This window comes from Drosophila serrata, unplaced genomic scaffold, assembly GCF_035046125.1.
Source record: "Drosophila serrata isolate PLE 108 unplaced genomic scaffold, ASM3504612v1 contig_88, whole genome shotgun sequence".
Lineage (NCBI taxonomy): Eukaryota > Metazoa > Arthropoda > Insecta > Diptera > Drosophilidae > Drosophila > Drosophila serrata.
In genome coordinates, this window is record NW_028256986.1 from 170,940 (window position 1) to 191,032 (window position 20,093).

At 38.2% G+C, this 20,093-nt stretch overlaps 2 protein-coding genes across 27 annotated transcripts in view; both read right to left on the reverse strand.

Annotated features, from left to right (window-relative positions):
• LOC110177636 (chromatin remodeler ATRX homolog) overlaps positions 1-20,093 on the reverse strand; it is a 597,323-nt gene that overhangs the window by 127,636 nt on the left and 449,594 nt on the right. The gene's annotated exons all lie outside the window — the stretch shown is intronic.
• On the reverse strand, positions 9,796-16,576 carry LOC147644818 (uncharacterized). The gene has a single exon (XM_086840206.1). It carries the CDS (start codon positions 16,574-16,576, stop codon positions 15,389-15,391), a length of 1,188 nt encoding a protein of 395 aa, XP_086696332.1. The 3' UTR covers positions 9,796-15,388.

Sequence of the window (20,093 nt, forward strand, 5' to 3'; positions counted from 1 at the left end):
GAGCTCACGATAGCTCGTTGTCTGCTCATGGCGGAATACACAAGACAATTAAAAGAGTCAGGCGGTATTATTTTTGGCCAGGACTCGTTGCAGACGACAAAGCCTACATCAATGCTTGTGAGGTGTGCAAAACAACGAAAGCACCAAATTATGTTTTGCGACCACCGTTAGGGAAAGCACCAGAAAGTCAACGATTTTTCCAACGCTTATTCATAGATTTTCTCGGACCTTATCCCCGATCTAGAGGTGGAAACGTAGGTATTTTCATCGAGCTTGATCATTTTTCTAAGTACGTTTTTCTAAAGCCCGTAAGAAAGATAGACTCCAGTGTCGTTATAAAGTATCTCGAAGGAGACTTATTTATGTCGTTTGGCACTCCTGAAACGATTGTTTCAGACAATGGGTCTCAATTCCGGTCGCATGCTTTTCAAAAGTTGATGCAGCAATATACTGTTATGCATACACAGACGGCAGTTCATTCGCCTCAGGTCCGTTATCGCTGCAATTAGTGCGTATTTGAGGCCGGACCAAAAGGACTGGGACGAACACCTAAATAGGATCAGTTGCGCAGTAAGATCGTCCGTGCATTCAAGCCTGGGTACTTCGCCCTATTACATGGTTTTTGGGCAGCATATGGTCAACTCCGGGTATACATACTCTTTGTTGAGGAAGCTCAAACTTTTGGATGATCGATCCTTAAAATTAAGTCGTCAAGACTCGTTCAACATAGTGCGGGAGAAAGCGTGTAAGCGAATGCTGGAGAAACACTCCGAGAACGAAAAGAAATACAACCTTAGATGTTGTCAATGACGTAAAGGTCATTACGAGAACGTAAAGAAAGAACCTTTATGTAAGCTAGGCTTAAAAGCTTAGTTATTTTTAGAGATAACGTAAAGCCAATAACGTTTAGCCAATATTAACTAGTGCCAGTGACTCGGGGTTCTCGGGAAATTTGTTCTGTAAAGTGGCCGCTGAGAGCTTCACCGAAAAGTGAGTAGAGGAGTGCCAAAATTTTTGGGCACAGTGAGTAATCTATTTGTTACCCAGGTCGGGAAGGTCTAGAAAAGTGGAGGCAGCGAAGCAGCGTCAATCCACGGCCAGGGCCAAAGGTCGAGGAGACCTTTCGCCAAGGGAAAATCTCTTAATTTTGGTACCAGGGCTCAGCCAGCGGATTGGGCCCTGCAGTATAGTTTAATGTCCCTAGGCAAGGGGTACCCCTAAGCTGAGGTGATGAAGTGACCAGGAGCAACAACCAGCGCAGGAGGAGGCGATTCTCAATAAAAATCTGGCCAACAGCGCGGATGCGTACCCCATTTTCTGGCCAGCCTCGCGTCTGAAGAGAGGATACATTTTTTTTTTTTGTGAAACTTTGTTACGTATTCGGGGAAATGACCCCAAGTGACTTTGACCACGCGGGTTAACCTTCATTCACCCTCTGTGATCTAACCTCCTTAGAGTATATTAGTGAAAGTAAAAAGAACCTTAAATGGGGTTTTACCTTTTAAGCCCATTTTGGCTACTTCCTTTTTTTTCTGAATTATTGTTCGACCAATTTGCTCAAAGAAAGTCAGTGAGATTATTGGCCCAAAACTGTTGCTAATGTTGGCCTTTTGAATTTGGAAAATTTATGTTCAACATATACCTCTGCTTGCGACTAGCCTTAAATTTAATGAAGCCAAAAATTATGTGAATTTATGCTGAATTGCAAACATTTTAATTTAATTTATAATTAATTTAGTCTTATGCTTAACTTTAATTTTACACACATTTATTTAAAATTTATATGCCTTCACAATCCATTACAATTACAAATGGAGTTTTCTTGTTGCATAGCGAAGATAATAGTGTAAGAAAAATAGGATGAACTGGCCATTCGAACTTTAACCCCCTTTTTCAGCAAATCGTCGAGGGAGATCGATCTTCGCCGAAGGAAGACTTAAGTGAGTTTTGAGAGAAGTTATTGATTCGAATGAAAACATACAAATGCCAAGAAAAATGAGAATATTTGAAAACGAAAACAATTTTAAATAATTTAATTTAAAATACACTAAATAAAATCTACTTAAACTATTGCAACAACTGAAATTAAGAAAAAATCAAAAACTAAAAGACATGAAGTCCATTTATTTTAATAGTAAAAAAAAACATGAAGTACAACAACACTTAAGCATACAGTTTTGATTTAATTTAAACTTTTAAAATGAAAAATATTTCTTTTAAATTTTTTTTACAATTTTTAAACACCTCTTTTATATTCTACATTTTAATTTTAGCTTATATTTACCTTCTTTGTTAGCTTTAAGTTTTAAATTTATTTTATTAAACCTGTTTTAACTTTTGAAATCATGGAAGCTTAAAAACCGAAATTTTCCGACTCGTAGGATGACGTAGGACCACGGTCGTAGGGTTCTGAAGTGGTCATCAGAGCCATGCTCTTGCGGCAGGTGATCTTAGGTTGGGTGGGCATAAAGCGAGCACACTAACATCTGTGTCTCTGCAATGTATTGATTTTCTCTCTGTCTTCTCTTCTGTTTTCTCTACTTCCGCATTTCTTCCGACTTTTCTTCTTAGTGTGAATTTTGTTTATCGTTCTTCCGATTAACTAATTGTTTTGTCGCAGCACGCTAATTTCTTGCCTTGTTAATAATTATGTGTAGTCGTCAACGAGATCTGGGTGAGCAAGACCTCCACCCCCAAAGCCGACGAACTAAAGCCGGAAATTTATAGCGTGGCCCAGCAGCTCAGATCCTACCAACCCCCGACAAACTATATGGTTGCACACTAAATTTTGTGTTAAAGTTTGAAAATAACCACCCGGGTTAACTTAAATTTTCTGTTTTGTGTTAATAACTTCCCGTTCACTTCGCGTGTGCATGCAGCTATTCTAATTTGTGTTTATAATTGGTTTTTTTTCCCCAATTTAGTTGTGCTGCTAGTGCTGGCTTTAGCATATTTTGCATTTCCTTTTTGTGCCTTCTTCGTTTAGTTTTTGTTTGCGCCGTCGCAACAGCTAAACGTTTTTGCTATCTATTTATCTCCCACGCTCTCCCACTCCCTCGCTTTCACTGTGCCGCTGAACTTTTTATCTACTCTGATCTCCCACGCTCTCCCACTCTCTCGCTCTCGCTGTGACTCTTCACTTCTTATTTTCATAGCTCTGTTGATTTTTTCTCTATTTTTTTTTTAAGAACAAGTACAGTGGTAAGTCCTTATAAAGTCCGTAAATATTGTCTGTTTCGCCAAAACCTGCAAGAAGGCTATTTCTGCAGGTGACCTTACAATCGGCTGCTGGCTGTGCGACAACGTCATGCACGCCAAGTGTATTGGTGTTGCAGCTCGGACGGTGGACGATGTAAAAAAAACCATCGGCCTGCGTTACTGCTGTGAGGCCTGTCGCGATGTAGAAAGGGAAATGATGTCTTTCATGCGGCAAACCGACAAACGAGTAACGAGTTTTCGTAATACTCTTGATATGTTCTTGGCGCTGGACACCCAATTTAATAGCCTTACACTATTAAATGAGTCTCCCAGGATCAAAAAAGCTGCTATTGGTGGGCAGCCTACAGACGGACCCCAACTACATGCAAGATCGAGCGCTAGAAAACATTCGGTACCCGAATGTGCAACGGGAGTGCCAGTACCGCCGGTGATTTCTGTTTTGTCCCCTGGGGGGTCGCAAATTTTGACCCCTCAAAGTCCCGTGTTTAATGATATATCTGCCCAGGGTGTTAGGCCCGGAATACCGGCCGTCAATGGCACGGCAGATAACCAAACTGCCTTGCCAAAAGCCCTTATAGCGGTTCCACCGACGAGACATATATTTGTCTCGCGGCTCTCCCCTGATCAAACATCGGAAGATGTTCTCGCCTTTATACAAGGCAACACCAGAGCCGAAAAAATTAAGATAAAGCTGGAAAAGTTAAAATTTTTTTACGCTAGGGACATTTATTTTGAAAGATGAGCTATTTAACACTATTTGCTCTTCCAACTTCTGGCCAAAGTACATCGTTGTTAAGGAGTTCGAGGCGAAGAAAAAGAAAAAGCGGCCTGTAGGAATAACTCTTCCCAGGCCTGATCATACTACTGCGTCTTCTACGTCTTCCAATCCCGACCCAAAAAACTAACCTACTCCATAGGTATTTCCTATCAGAATGCAAGAGGCTTACGTAGTAAGCTTCCTAACTTGTATTCTGATAGCCTTTCGTTTGCATCTCAGGTTATTCAGGAGATTCTGAGCTTCGAAGTTTTTCCAGCTGTGTTCACAGTATATCGGCTAGATCGCCTTATCAGACGCGGGGGTGGAGTACTTATAGCGGTGGACTCCTCACTCACGTCAGAATTATTAACCTTTGAGGAATGCAACGATGTTGAATTCTGTGTGAAGCTATCTATCAAAGGTAGATCCATTTTTATTACCTCTTCCTACATAAGTACCTCCATTGTCGGAACTTCCTATTTATTGGAATCACCTTTCCGCTATTCAGATGGTTTCCAGTAGACTTTTGGATAGAGACCAGTTGGTAGTTCTTGGAGATTTTAATATCCCTGGTGCTATTTGGTGCTCAAATAATTCCTACACCACACTTCCACCTACACAACATGACTTTATCGCTGGCTCGTTCGACATTTCGCTGTCTCAAGTCATCCTTACAGCGCTTGCTCGATCTTTGCTTCGTCTCTGCCCCTGCGAGAGTCAGTTTAGCAAGGGTGGAGCCTCTGACGAAGCCCGAAGATCCTTATCATCCAACTTTTGATGTGACCCTTGATATCGGGTGTGACGTACAGAATATTTCTGACCGTCCAGCCAATAAAGTCCTATGTTTTCGCAAAACGGACTTTGAACGGCTGAATAATTTAGTAAACGATTTCAATTGGTCCGATCTATACATGTGCACTGACATGGCAGTTGCCGTGGATATTTTTTACAGTGCCATGAATTCATTTTTTACTGAATGTCTTCTGTTATATTATCCGCCAAGCTCGAATAAACCGCCGTGGTTTACTAAGGAGTTGAGCCGACTTAAGAATAAGAAATCTAGACTGTATGCTAAATTTAAATTCACCGGTTCTCAATCTGACCTTTCATCTTATTTATCAGCTCGGTCAAACTTTACCGTGTTGAACGCGCAGTGTTATAAAAACTATTTAACTCGTTGTAGGGCCCAGTTCTCACAGGACCCAAAACAGTTTTATCATTTTGTTACCACTAAACGTAAGCCTAAAACAAATCCTTTCTCGCTTTCATTTGAAAATACTACCGCAAATAATGATCAGGCAATAGCCGATCTATTTCTGCAGTTTTTTCAAACAACCAATTCAAGCTCTTCGTATTTACACCACTTATTCCTACAACATACCCAAATCAAACTTAATTTTCTGTCCCAGCCTAAACGAAAGCTCTCTCCTTTTAGATCTTTATCGTGTCAAGCCAGTTTATTCGCCAGGTCCCGACGGAACCTGGCTGTGTGCTCAGGTATTGTGCCGACGCCCTGTGCTATCCCCTTCTGAAATTGTTTACCTTATCCTTGGAAACCTCCCACTTTCCCATTATTTGGAAGGAATCGTTTATTATTCCTCTCCACAAAAAATGTAGCAAATTGGATGCCAGCAATTATAGAGGAATCTCTAAGTTGTCGGCCATCCCTAAATTATTTGAAAACTTTATCACCCCTCACTTACAGCACCTTTGTAGATCGGTTATTTCTCCATGTCAACATGGTTTTATGAAGCGAAGATCAACAACAACAAATCTTTTGGAGCTCTCTTCCTATATTATAAAGGGCTTCCATAATAATTGTCAGACAGATGTAATCTATACTGATTTCAGTAAAGCATTTGACTCTGTTAACCATTCTCTCCTCGTTAGAAAACTCGATTCAATGGGTTTTCCAAGTGATCTTCTTAATTGGATCTCTAGTTATTTGAATGGCAGGACGCAAAAGGTCCTCTTTAAGAATAATTTATCCAATATTCTAAGGGTTACATCTGGTGTCCCGCAAGGAAGCCATTTGGGACCTTTATTGTTTACATTGTTCATAAATGACCTGCCCAAAGTCTTGACTAACTCCAGAGTACTTATGTACGCGGATGACGTCAAGCTTTGCGTGCAATACAAAGACGTTGCCTGCCAGTCGGATTTACAAACAGATTTCAAACATAACAGTAGTACACATAAAAAGCCTGAAGGGGCTCCGCAGGAAGCGGATGCGTTGACGCCAAAGGATGCCGCTTTCTGTTCCAGATACTGACAGTAACGCTGTACGGAGCTGGATGGACGGTGGATACGTTCGCGCTCTTTGGTGAAGAAACCTCCATTACAATGATTGACGCCGAACTACCTAGGGATCTGGGAACATAACTATTAAAATATGAAATAAGAAACAACAAGTAGTACATAAAGATAGGCTCAAAAAACAAAAATAGAATTAACAAGAAAGGAAGCTAACTTCGGCACGCCGAAGTTTATATACCCTTGCAGATAGAACTTCTATGACTATGAATCCATACAATATAAATTATATATATTTGTGTTAAAAAAAAAACAATGAAGTAATACCTGCTTTCATTTCATTCACCTATACATATTATATTTGCAGTTTTACATTCACAGAATTGCATTTTTCCTCTACATCAAACGATCGTTTGTATGGCACCTATATGATATAATAGTCCGATTTTCATGAAATTTGACACAAAATTTAAGACTCATATAAAATGTCTATACCTAAAATTTGATGAAAATCAGTTGAAAACTGAAAAGGTTATAAATTTAATTGAATTAATTTCTCGATCGTTCCTATGGGAGCTATATGATATTTTAGTCCGATTTTCATAAATTTTATGCAAAATTGTAGAGTATAGTAAAATGGCTATATCTCAAATTTGATCCAATTCTATTGAAAACTGAAAAAGTTAACAATTTTTTTGTAAAAATTTTCCGATCATTCCTATGGCAGCTATATGATATAGTCGTCCGATCCGGCCCGTTCCGACATATATACGAGTGAGAGTATATAGAAGGCTAACTACAAAGTTTCATTCAGATAGCTTTAAAACTGAGAGACTAGTTTGCGTAGAAACGGACAGACGGACAGACGGACAGACGGACAGACGGACAGACGGGCAGAAGGACAGACGGACAGACGGACAGACGGACAGACGGACATGGCTAGATCGACTCGGCTGTTGATCCTGATCAAGAATATATATACTTTATATAATCGGAGGTGCCTCCTTCACTGCGTTGCAAACTTCTGACCAGCATGTTAAATTTAGACATGTGTAAAATAACTCGTGCTGCTTTCGAGGTTTTGGCAAGGAACGTAACACTTGCTAAGCGAGACGCACTTGTAGTGCCGACACTGAAGATGTTTGGAAATGATATTGATCACCCTAAACAGAAATTGCATATGTACAGGCTTTGTTTTGAATTTCGACCAAGCAAGATTGGAACGCAAAATAAATATTTTCATCAGTGCTTCTTAATAACAGTGATTATAGGGAAGGTAACGAATTTGCGCCCTTCACCAATAATAATTAATGCACGAATTGGTCGATTATATGCCGTATTTATTTTCTTTTTTTATTCTCGTCGGAACTGCAACTGCCGATTGGACCCTTGACTTCAATTTATATTAGAGAACTTACAATGTAGCTTTACTGACAAAAGACAGAAGAATAATAGATACAGAGAAGGCAATAGATAAAGAAGAGAAAACCGAAGAGCGCAGCAGGTGCAGCAGTACATCTATGTGGGCGTGATTGCTTGAAAATTCCTCTATCCCTTGCCACCCCAAACCTTCCTACGGATTGGCGCATAATGAAAGTTGAGCAGTCTAAAGGATCTCTTTTCCAAATTATAACGGTCCTTAATAAGGAGTCCGTGGCTCATATTGATTCTGCCAAGGTAGACCTATACTATGGCTTCTGTCCATGCAAGGCCAATAAAGCACTTGTGTAGAACCTAAGTCTGCTTACTTAACTGAGACTTTCGTGCTTCGTAGGGGCATGCAGGCCTTCCATGGAGAGGACAAATATTTATATGGTGGAAGTAGTCTCTTCGGTTGCCTTCCTGCTGATTAAGCAGTCTCACCTGCTTCTGTTGTCTGAGGGGGAATCGGAGGACCAGGTGCCTCAAAACCAGATGCCGAAAAACTACAAAAACCACGGCGGCATATCTGGAACTTTAACTAGCTTCGATCCTAATGCAGCAAGTTACTACGTAAACTGGTTTACATAAGTAGCAAGAAAATATATACGTAATCATAGAAAGTATTGAAGGCAGATCAGACACTACCGAACGTTAGTTATCCATTAATCCTTAATACTAACCGCACAATTTTAAACAGGAGTCATGAGAAAACTTTTAACATTAAATATTAAAATTAAAAAAAATATATAAATTAAATTACAAATTTTACTTTAGTTTGAAAGGCCTTGAATGTGTAAGTTAAATTGCAGTGATGATCTTCCATTCTTGGAACATTATTAAATGTTCCCAAACCAAATTTTTTTAAATAAAAAAATTAAATAAATAAAATAAATAAAAAAAATAAAATAAATAATATAAATAAATAAATAATAAATAAATAAAATAAATAAGATAAAATAAATAAAATAAAATAAATAAAATTAATAAAATAAAATCACCCCGGTCAAGAAATGGTTCCACCTACTGTCGAAGACACTGTTTTCAAGGCCGCGCTCTCCAATAAAGGTTTCGTCTCACCTAAGCGACGCCTCACCGACCGCTTCGAGAATCGAAGGTTATTGGTTAGAATAGGTTAGGTTGAACCGGGTGGACCTACTGGGGGCCAAGCAAAGGCCAGTATGGTCCATTATTATCTGGATTTTGTTCTTATTGACCTGGAGACTGTTACGCGGTGTTGAAGTCCTTGAGGATCGCGGTGGTTTTTGCGAAGGCAAGTAGTTCACCTGGCGTCCTCTTGAACGCATCTGCTAGTGATGCCAGTAATGCGGCACTTAGGTGTTTTAATTTTGCCCGCATTTTCGGGATAGATGCAGTACGAAGTGTCTGAGTTCGTCATTGCGCTCTTTGCACATGATTTTAGATGTTTTGCAGGTTGCGGAGTTTCTTCCCAACCTGCTTTTTGCTAGTACGTCCGCCCGCCTTTCCAACTCGCTTTAGAGTGTTCTTAGAGAGACTGGGACGTTTTCTGTTCTATCCATAGCCAGTCCAACTCCCTCCTTTGCAAGTTCGTCTGCGATTTCGTTTCCATCTATGCCCTGGTGGCTGGGAACCCAGTAGTCCCTTCTTGCCAGTACATTTTTGGAACTGACCTCTGACGATTGCATGGATAAATTCCCCACCTGACTGTCTACGAACAGGTTTACCGCCTCTCATGGGTGGGCTATTTCCTGCGTAAGCTCTGGCGCCTTCCTTATGGCGAAGACTTCCGCCTGGAATATGCTGCATTGGCTTGGTAGGTTATACGACAGCCTCGTCTCGGGGTCTGTACAGTATATGCCCGTTCCAACTCCTACTTCCATCTTGGAGCCGTCAGTGTATATGTTCAGGTATTGAGCATGGTCCTGAACCGATTTCCAGTCTTTAGGTCTCATGAATGTTGATGTTTTCACATCAGGGCATGTTCTAGGCGTCATGTAGTGAGATAAACTGCTCATGGTTCGACCAATTGAGCTGTGCCCGCCTTTCCCGCGGTCAGTTGCGCGTGGATATCCAGGGGATCAATTCCAATTATAGTCTCTTGAGCTTTTGTGGGGGTTGACCTCAGCGCCCCCGATATGCAGATCAGTGCCTGCCGCTGGGTTCTCTTCATAAGCTTTTTGTAGGTCCTTTTTTGAGTGTTGATTCCATGATCGAGCTAAGAGTCGATGGACAAACTCCCGTGATAATAATGCTTATGTCGTCAGCATAGGTTGTTATCTTCGGGGCCTTTCTTTCGAACCTTCTGATTAGGTCGTCGACCACAAGATTCCGTAGGACGGGCCGATAGGACTCCGCCTTGCGGCGTTCCTCTGTGCGCTCCCTTCACCATGGAAGCGGTGCTTGATGCCGTCTGTGCTTACATTATTAAATGCTCCGGAAATGTCTACAAATACTCCGAGCGCATATTCCTTGTTGTGCAGGGCCCTTTCAATGGTGGTTACAAGCGAATGCAGCGCCGTCTCCACTGATTTCCTTTTTGTGTATACGTGCTGGTTGGTAGACACTGATTCTGCTAGCGTCTCGAGTAGAAAAGAAGGTGAGGCTTATCGGCCTGTAGTCCTTGGGACTGACGTGGTTTCTCTTTCCTGCTTTGGGCAGGAAGACAATCCTCGAGGTCCTCCATTGAATTGGAATATAGCCCGTACTAAACAAGCTGTATAGATTGCGTATAGCCATGGAGTGATGACTTCTTTGCAGCATGGCTGGAAATAATTCATATAGTCCTGGCGCTTTTGTCCCCGCGAAGGAGTCTATTGACCAGTGAATTCTTCTAGAGGATCTGAGATCATTTGGGAGATGCTCTTCCCTAGTTGCTAGTACCTCGTTAGCATCGGTGATTTCTGTGAAACCTGGGAAGTGCACGAATTTTGTTAAAAGGGAGTCGCGAAGTTAAAAAAAATAAATTATTCGTGAATAAAAACACATCCAGCGGTTTTGGTGGGCAAAAATCAACTGATTATTCTTTATTGATAATGTTTTAAAGAAAACTTAATTTAGGTTTACAGAAGTGCTTATTAATTATTCTGATTTACATATGTCAGATCGTTGGCCTTTAGTTAGCCTGAATTTAATAACGATCGATGAACTATGCATTTCCTGTTTACTGTGTTATGTTGCTTATTTGGATTTTCTTAGAACTCATTTTGGTTGGCATGTGCCAGATCGTTAACCTGTGCATTTCCTGTTTAATATATTGTTTATTTAGCATTTATTGAGTTAAGCAATTCTTGTACTTTATTATTAAGATGTGGTAAAGAAGAAATTGGGTTTTGGACATATGCGGGAAGTGAAGTGGGGTTATACGTAACTTCTCCCCCTTTTAGATAAGAATTCTCCTGAATTCTATTGTTATTGAGCTGAATTTTAATTTTCTTGTGTTTTAAAACAATGTACGCAATTAATACAATTATTGACAAAAGTATGGTTGCATTAAAAAAATAATTTATGTCTTTATGTGTTTTTAACTTTCTTATGTTCGACCAGTTAATCTTATTATTTTCCAATATTTTCTCAAAAGTGATTTGTTTAGTAAAATTTTGAGTTTGGTTTGATTTCTCATATAAAATTCTTTTCTTATCTAATTCGTATGAATTTGTAAAATAATTATTTTCTATACCTATTGTACAATTTGTAAAGTGTATTAGAATATTTTTTTTCATTTTAATTTCATTGCTGTTGCAATTTTGATATAATGTTTCGTTTTTTGCATTCTTAATTACTACGGTTTCTTCGTCTAGTTCTAATATTTGCATTTCCTTTCTTTGTATCAGTTTGCAAATTTTCTTAAATACACAATGTTTACTTTTTCGCATTTCTTTTAATTTTTTATTTGTTTTATAGGTGTATGTTGAATTTTTATAATTAAATATCAATTCTGATTCCTGATCTATTTCAAAGTTTTCTTCATTAGGCATCGGTATTATCTGTTGTATTTTTACTGTTATAAAGTTTTTCGGTATTTCTATTGCGAATACTAAAAGATTATTTCTGAACATAGCCGTAGCTAACTTTATATGGTTTAGTTTGTTGAAATCGATATTGTATTTTTTTTATTTCGTGATCTGTTAATATGCTGGGATGTAATATATTGTATCTAGCAGAAGCAACGTTATCCTGCAAATGTTCAATCTTATTTTTTATTAACTGAATTTTTATCTGTTGGTCGTAATATAAGTTCTCCTGGTATCTGTTATTTTCGAATTTGCTAATTGCATTCAATTGTCTCTCTATTGCCTCTCTATCTGATTTAACTATTTGTTCAATGTATTTTATTGTATCGTTGAAATACGTATTTATGTAAATTTGCTTGTTTAATGCTTCCTCTGTTTCCTGCATGTTTTCTTTAAATGTAGAGATATGATTCTCAACTTCTTTCCTGTCTTCATCGTCCATTGTACCAAACAACCATTTTGCTGAACTACCTACTACATTAATTAATCCTCTTCTTTCGCGATTGTGGTTTCCATATAGGGTATACAATTTGTTTTTTGTTTCAGTTAGTTCCGATTGTAATATGTGTTTGTTGTCGTTGTTTGTCATTTCTATGTTTTTTCCTATATCGTTCAAAATATTGTCAATATCTTTTAAGTTTATTATATGTACTACTATATCTGTTGTGATAATTATATCTTGATTTTTCATCTCTATTTGCGCATACCCGTCCTGATCAGGTATTTCTTGAATCGTTAGTGTTCCCGCTGTTGTTGTTATTGCCATTGTCATTAGTATTGTCGTCAGCAACATAGTCGTCGTTAGTATTTTCTGTAAATTTATAAGGGCGCTTAATATTTATTGGGTCAATATTACCGAGATTTGCTTTTTTGAATTTCGGAGCTTCTTTGTGTCTGACTGCCTTGTAGTTCTTTATAAAACCCTCTTCTCGTTTTTCGTCATAATGCTCCCTGTTGCCGTTGTGCTTTTCTAACATTTTTTGTTTTTTGCTATCTATATTTTCTTTTATTTTTGTCAATTCTATCTTATTGTTGTGTGCTTCGCTGGGGGTACATTTGATTGTGGAGTGATATCTTTCATTGTAATTTCTCACTGCTCTCTGCATAACTTGTTTTACTGACATATTCGACGCTTCCGTTTTATATGTTATTCTAAACTTTTCTGCTAATGAATTGTGTAGTCTTTCTACATCTGAATTGCCAGTGTGACTATTCGGTTTTGTTAAGTGTAGTTCTATCCCTTCTTGTCTTAGTAGTTCTTTAATCCTGAATGAATCAAATTCGTTATCCGTTTTACTGAATTTATTTTTAATAGGATTTCTATCATATTTTATTTCTTTGCAAAAATCGCATTGATTTATAACCATTTGCACCAACTCTAACAATTTTGGAAAGTAAATCTTGTTTTTCAATTGGCTATATGTTTCCTGAATTCCTGAGTGCATACTTTCTCTTACATGATAAAACGAAATTTGTCTTACTGCTTCTGTTTCATGTTCAATATCTTGAGCTCTGAGTGTGCATTTTATGAATTCTAATTGTTTGTTGTCTGAAAACATTTCTATTAGTTTTTCTTGTACTATGTTATACTCTTGATACGATAATTCTGAATAGATTCCGACTTTTCCTTTGTGTATATATTTCCTGAAAATATCTCCCATTGTTGGAAAGTCATGTTTTGCTATAAATATTATTGCTTTTCCATGTATTGTTTTATACCCGTCTGTTTTACTGTCTGTAATAATTATTTGTGTTTTATATTTGTTAACTATTTCCTCTTTTATATAAAAATGATTGTGTAAATTTTCTTCAGCTGAGTGTACCGTTGATGTTGAGAGATTATCTTCAATGTTTGCTATCATGTTTATGTCTGAAATATTATCTTTGTATTCATTGTCTCTTTCATTTTCGGTTTTGTTCGTAAGGTCGCTGTCTTCCAGTCTGCTAAGAAAATCTGACACTCTGTTCTCTTTTCCTTTCAAGTAATCTATCTCAAATTGATATTCTCCTAGTTTTAATAACCATCTCTGGTGTCTAGGTGAAATATCTTTACCTTTATGTTTTGAGTGTAAGAATTTTATTGGCTGGTGGTCAGTTAATATTTTGAATTTATTCCCGTAAAGGTATGGTCTGAAATAATTGACGCTCCATAGTATTGCTAGGAATTCTTTGTCTGTTGCTGAGTAATTTTTTTCATGATTGTTTAGCGTTCTTGATGCAAAGCAGATTGGATGACCGTCTTGAGATAGGACAGATCCAATTGCATAATTTGATGCATCTGTAGTTAATGTAAATTTTTTTTCAAAGTTGGGATATCTTAAAATTGGGTGAGACATGATTTAATGTTTTAATTTTTCAAATGCTTCGACATAGGTGCGGTCTTTTAGATGTATTTTAACATTTTTTTCAAATACTTGGTTATTGGCTGTGCTACTTTAGCATAATCTTTTATAAATTTTCTGTAATAACCTGTTATACCTAAGAAGCTTTTTATTTGCTTCTGTTCGTGGTAACCCTAATTTTTCTATGATTGAGATCTTATTTGGATTTGGCTTAATGCCCTCTTTTGTAAGGATATGTCCTAGAAATTCAGTTTCCTTTTTCATGAAGTTACACTTGTCAATCTGTATTTTTAATTTTTTCTTTTCTAATATTTGGAATATTTCGTTAATAGCTTGAATATGTTCTTTTAATGAGGTGCTGAAAATAAGTATATCGTCTAGATACACGACGCATTTTTTATTAATGTGATCCCTAAGTATTTCATTCATAAGTCTTTGGAATGTGGCAGGGGCATTTTTTAACCCAAATGGCATTCTTATAAACTCGTATAGTCCATGTGGCGTTACGAATGCCGTTTTTTCTCTGTCTGATTCTCGGACTAAGATCTGATGGTAGCCTTTGGCTAAATCTATTGTAGTGAAGTATTGAGCTCTTCCTAGTTTATCCAAAATAGAATTAATGTTTGGAATAGGAAATTTGTCGTCTATGGTTACTTCATTTAGCTTCCTGTAGTCTATTACTATCCTAAACTTTTTCTTTCCTGAGTTGTCGATCTTCTTCGGGATTACTATAAGTGGGCTAGAGTATCTTGAATTACTTTTTCTGATTATACCCTGTTCTTCCATTTCTTTTATTTGTTTCCTAACTTCTTCCTCGTGTTGTGGTGGGTATCTATAAAGTTTTGAGTTTAACTGTTCCTCTGTACTGGTCCGTATTTCGTGTTCAATTTCTGTCGTACTAGTTAGTTGGTCTCCCTCCTTAAAAAAAAGTTTGCTAAATTTTTGTACAATGACTTTAATTTCTCTGACTTCTTCTTCATTTAAGTGGTCGAGTTTCAAATTCTCTAAGTTTTTACTGCTACTTTCTAATACAGAAACTTCTTCGTATTGATATGGATTGTTTATAATTACGTTATCTTTTTGATTTAAAGTTAAAACCTTCCTCTCAATGTTTATAAATGCATTCAAAAAATATAGGAGGTCTATCCCTATGATAAAATTGTATTTTCTTCCCTTAAGCGGGGCTAATTTCCATCGTACTCTTGCGTTATTTGGTAAGTTAAATTCTTTTGGGGCTGTGGTATGAATTTCGTACGTTATTACGTCTTTGCTGTTAATTGTAGTGTATGGTATGGGCGTATTTAGTCTCATTTTTCTGTAACCGTTAATCTGGTCGCTAACTAAACTCAAGGTGGCTCCTGTGTCTATTAAGGCCACGTATTTCTGTTTGTCTATGTTAAGTTCTATTAATGGTAACCCATCCGAGGCGGCTTCGTAAAAAAAACCGTATTATTGACTCCTGCCTGTGGGTAGTTTTCCATTTGATTATTATCATGTTTATTGTTCAAGTTATGGTCACTGTTGTAGTTGTCATTTTCGTATCTGCTTTGGTCGGTATTGTTTTGGTGTTGGTTGGCTTCTATGTTGTCTACCTCCATAGGTACCACATTTACTGGCCTATTTTGCCTAGACTGATGTGATCCTGCTTGTTGATTCCACTGATTATTTTGATATCGTCTACTTTGTCCGGAGTTATTGCCTCTAAAATTCTGAGGGGTATTGTTCTGTCTAACTTGTCTTGAATTGTTGCTCTGATCATTTTGATGTACATTTTGCATTGTATTGTTTTGCAGATTATATTGTTGATTGGTATTCTTATTTTGATGTGCATTTTGCATTGTATTGTTTTGCTGATTATATTGTTGATTGGTATTTTGGTTGTTGTTCCTGTAATTGTTTTGATTAGTTCTACCTTTCCTATACTGATACCTAATGCAACTATTCTCATATCTGCGTTGCACCATTATCTTTAATATAGTACTTAAATCTCTGACTTCGTAGATCTTGTCTAGTAAAGTGCCTTGTGTCATTTCTTTGGCTGTGTTAACTAATAAACTTTCGACATTACTTAAATCTATAAAATTATCATTCATATGATACACAATTAATTCATCATTTTTATATTTTATATTTTGAATTTCTACTGCAAGCTCGCTCACCGAATTCACTCTCAGGTCACATATCCTCTTGTAGATTTGGTGCGGCTCCGTGTCTGGTCTGTACCTTAACTTCAAGGTGGCTTTTATCAGGTTCCAGTTGTCCGGCTCCGGGATATTTATTACTGCATCCTTTGCTTGACCTTGAATTGTCCTGTAGAATATTGTCCTTGTGGCTTCTCTCTTGAGTTGTGGGTCCTCTATCGTCTGTAACAGGTACTCCACGCTACTGAAGAAGAAGTTGATGGAGATTTCCCCGGTTCCCGTAAAGGTTGCCAAACTATTGATGTTTTTGAACAACCGCTCTTGTTGGGCTGGGTTGTTTCCATTTCCTTGGAGCTGTACATACGCTTGTTGCAGTTGCTCCAGCTGTCTTTCCCTTATGGCCAATTGTTCCAAAAGATCCGCTTGAGGCATTTGGCCGTTATCGTGAGCCATCCTGTTATTGTCGTATGAAGCGATCCTTCGCTGCCTTCTTATATCCAGGTTGAGTTGATTTCCTTCTTGGCGCTGTCTAAGTCGATTTCAGTTCGATCTCTACAGGCGTTAATCCACTGATTTTTAGTTGGATTTAATGCTGTTGCGCCGCTTGGTCCGGTTTTGCTTTGATCAATGCACTTTTCTATGCACTGCACCACGTTCACTTAGCGGACTGATTTTTAGTTCGCTTCTGTTCACTGACTTTTTGTATTTTTTTTTTTTCGCAAAAAATTTTTTTTATTATATATATATTATTTTTTTTTCTTCACGTTAAGTTCGATTTGAATAATCACTGGACCCTCTTTAATTAAAAAGGATCCTACCGGCTGCGCCAATTTTGTTAAAAGGGAAATTATTCGTGAATAAAAAACACATCCAGCGGTTTTGGTGGGCAAAAATCAACTGATTATTCTTTATTGATAATGTTTTAAAGAAAACTTAATTTAGGTTTACAGAAGTGCTTATTAATTATTCTGATTTACATGTGTCAGATCGTTGGCCTTTAGTTAGCCTGAATTTAATAACGATCGATGAACTATGCATTTCCTGTTTACTGTGTTATGTTGCTTATTTGGATTTTCTTAGAACTCATTTTGGTTGGCATGTGCCAGATCGTTAACCTATGCATTTTCTGTGTAATATATTGTTTATTTAGCATTTATTGAGTTAAGCAATTCTTGTACTTTATTATTAAGATGTGGTAAAGAAGAAATTGGGTTTTGGACATATGCGGGAAGTGAAGTGGGGTTATACGTAGCTCGCGTGCATTAGTGCTGTTAGGGCCTCTTCGCTGCCCTGAGTCCACTGTCCGTCGTCGCGTTTGAGCTGACTCTGTATGGTTTGGTATGGCTTTGAAAGCAACTTCAGTCTATCCGCTTCTGGGGCCGTCTCTTTGTTTAAGTAGAAGTTTCTTTAAGAGCTTCCTTGTGTCCTGCGTATTTCCTTCTTGTAGTTCCTTACCAGTATTTTGTATTCCTCGTTGATTATAACATCCTTCGCTTGCTTGCCGAGCTTGAAGAAATTCTCTGAGGTTACCGCGTTGGAGCGAGAGGTCCTTGTTCCACCAGGTTGGTCGGGTCCTTTTCTAGCTTCTTGATCGGACATGATGCGTGATATGCGCCTAGTAATTCCTTTGAGAGGATCTCTAAGGACTTTTCTATATCTTCATCTGATTTTACTGTGCCCGGTCAAGTCGCGAGTTTACGAAAGATTATTTCTTTGAACTTTCCCCAGATAGTGTTCCGGGGGTTTCTAAAGACTGTTGGTTTTGGAGAGTGATCGAATTCGCATTTGAACTGCATTTAGCTGTGGTCTGAGAAGAATGGTCTTTCCAGTCTGATACTATTGCACTTGGTCCAGCAACGTGTGTTATATCTAGCACGTAGGACGAAGTGGGGCCTACAAAGGTGTGTTCCTCCCCCACGTTTGCTATATATAAATTCGTAGAAAGAATAAAGTCTAAAGTCTTCCCCATACGGTGTGGTGCACATTGGCGTCTCCCTTTTTGCTTTCTAGCAACACCACAGTCAGATCGTCCAAAATGTAATGTAATAAGGTTAGCTTGTAGTACGAGTACGGCGGTTCTGTTCCTGCTTATCGATGGTGTGTAGAACGCGTTACAGTTTGAGTATTTGAGTCCTGCGACGGTAATGCCCGTGGCAATCATCCTCGTCATGATCGGCTTTTCAAAATATGACCACTTATTCAGGAAATAAATAATAATTTTGGAAAAGTTCCTAAGGAATAGTTCTTGTGTGCCGACGAACAGTTTGTTCTACAAAGCAAGATCACATATGAAACGGTACAAGCCTCATAAATGGGGATATAAAATATATGTTTTAAGCGGTATTTCGGGCTTCGGAAATTAATTTGAGATTGATTTAGGCAATGAAAACGAAGTGCTGCTTAACGAGCTAAATCTAGGAGCAGCATCAAATAGTGTTGTGAGATTGGCCAGAGCATGATACAATTAGAAAAGGTAGTTCCTTCGGAAAAATCGGGTACCTCTTCAATCATAGCAATGAGTGCGAGTGAGAGGGGCTTAACCTAGTAAGTGCGAGCGGGACAACAATAGAATGTGTTGATTAACCCTTAGATGATGTATGGGACTTTAAGTTTCTTTTTGAAATAGAGTAGAACATTTTTTTTTTTAAATTTAATTTTTAACAATTTTGAGCTGGAAATGAGCCGTTGTTTTTGTTTTTGCGTGGCACGACACCAGAGCTGATCCCAACGAGCACAGCCGAGCCCCGTCCGCAAGCCGAACTCTAGTAATAATAACACTCGTTCTAGCCACTCCATGTAAGCATTCAAGATTATAATAAAATCGCAGTGTTCTCCTTGGGAATCAAGTCGGACTCTTTTATAGCAACCACGGCTAAACGTATATAAATTCCTGAAACGGATCCTGCCCGTCCCTGAGCTACCTAGACAACGACAGACCGTCATAAATATTTTGATTGTATAAAATATGTATCTGATTAATGTATCCTAAAGCATAGCTAAAAAATGTTTTGCCTATATTCATTATTTAAAAAATAATACTGCGTGTAGGGTCTTGCCAATATATAAATGGAGAGAAAAACAAGACATTCTAGTAAGGAATTAGAAAGCGATCGAAGATGAAGCGAAAGAAGATGATGGTGACGCCCTGCCTTTACCTCATATGCTTGAGCCGATCGCGAATCCTGGATGCAAATGGGACTCGTTTCGACCGCCCTTTCTCTGGCAGTTCGATTGCCATTTTAAATTTAATTCCTATGAACGGCGCCTTTGCGGCTCTAAGGCTTCTCCGAGGTCATATGTGCTCCGGCCGGTGTTTAGCCAAGAAAATGTTATTTTTAAAATTTGTTCCTTTGTAACTCACCGTTATTTTTTCGCCGACAGATCCTTCGATGAAAGCGCTTTCAGGGGGCACAGTAATGCTATATACATTTATTTGAGGGGGAGAAAACACAGTTCAGCATCCAACATATCATAAAAAACCGACTTTGCAAATGTACTAGCGACAAGTAGAGACGAAATTGACTTTTCCTCACTTCTCTCGCACTATATCTGCAGAAACGCCTTTGCCCTCTGCCTGACAGTACCACCTTTTTTTTGTAAAAAAAAAATAAATTTACTTTTAAATCAATTACCAAAGAATGTAAGATATTCTTTGGAATTTCTCTCTTTTATTCTTCTTTTTCTCTTCCTTTCTCTAGTCGGGAGGTTTGGTTCGTATTCCTTCTAGGTTTCCTTTTTTTTCCAGCTATTCAACGGGGTTGTGTATTCACTGCCACTACTTTTTTTAGAAAAATTATTTTGAAAATACTGCACTGAAAAAAAAAACTGATCTTAATTGTTCGGAGCGCATGCGCGCCGACTAGCGCGAACATTTTTTGAGAGCTTTCTTTTGGCCGCTTTTCGGGCCTCTTCTGAGCGTTTGTGCTGGCTGCGGCTGCCGGTACAATCGCCGAGTCGTTTTCTGCGCCGC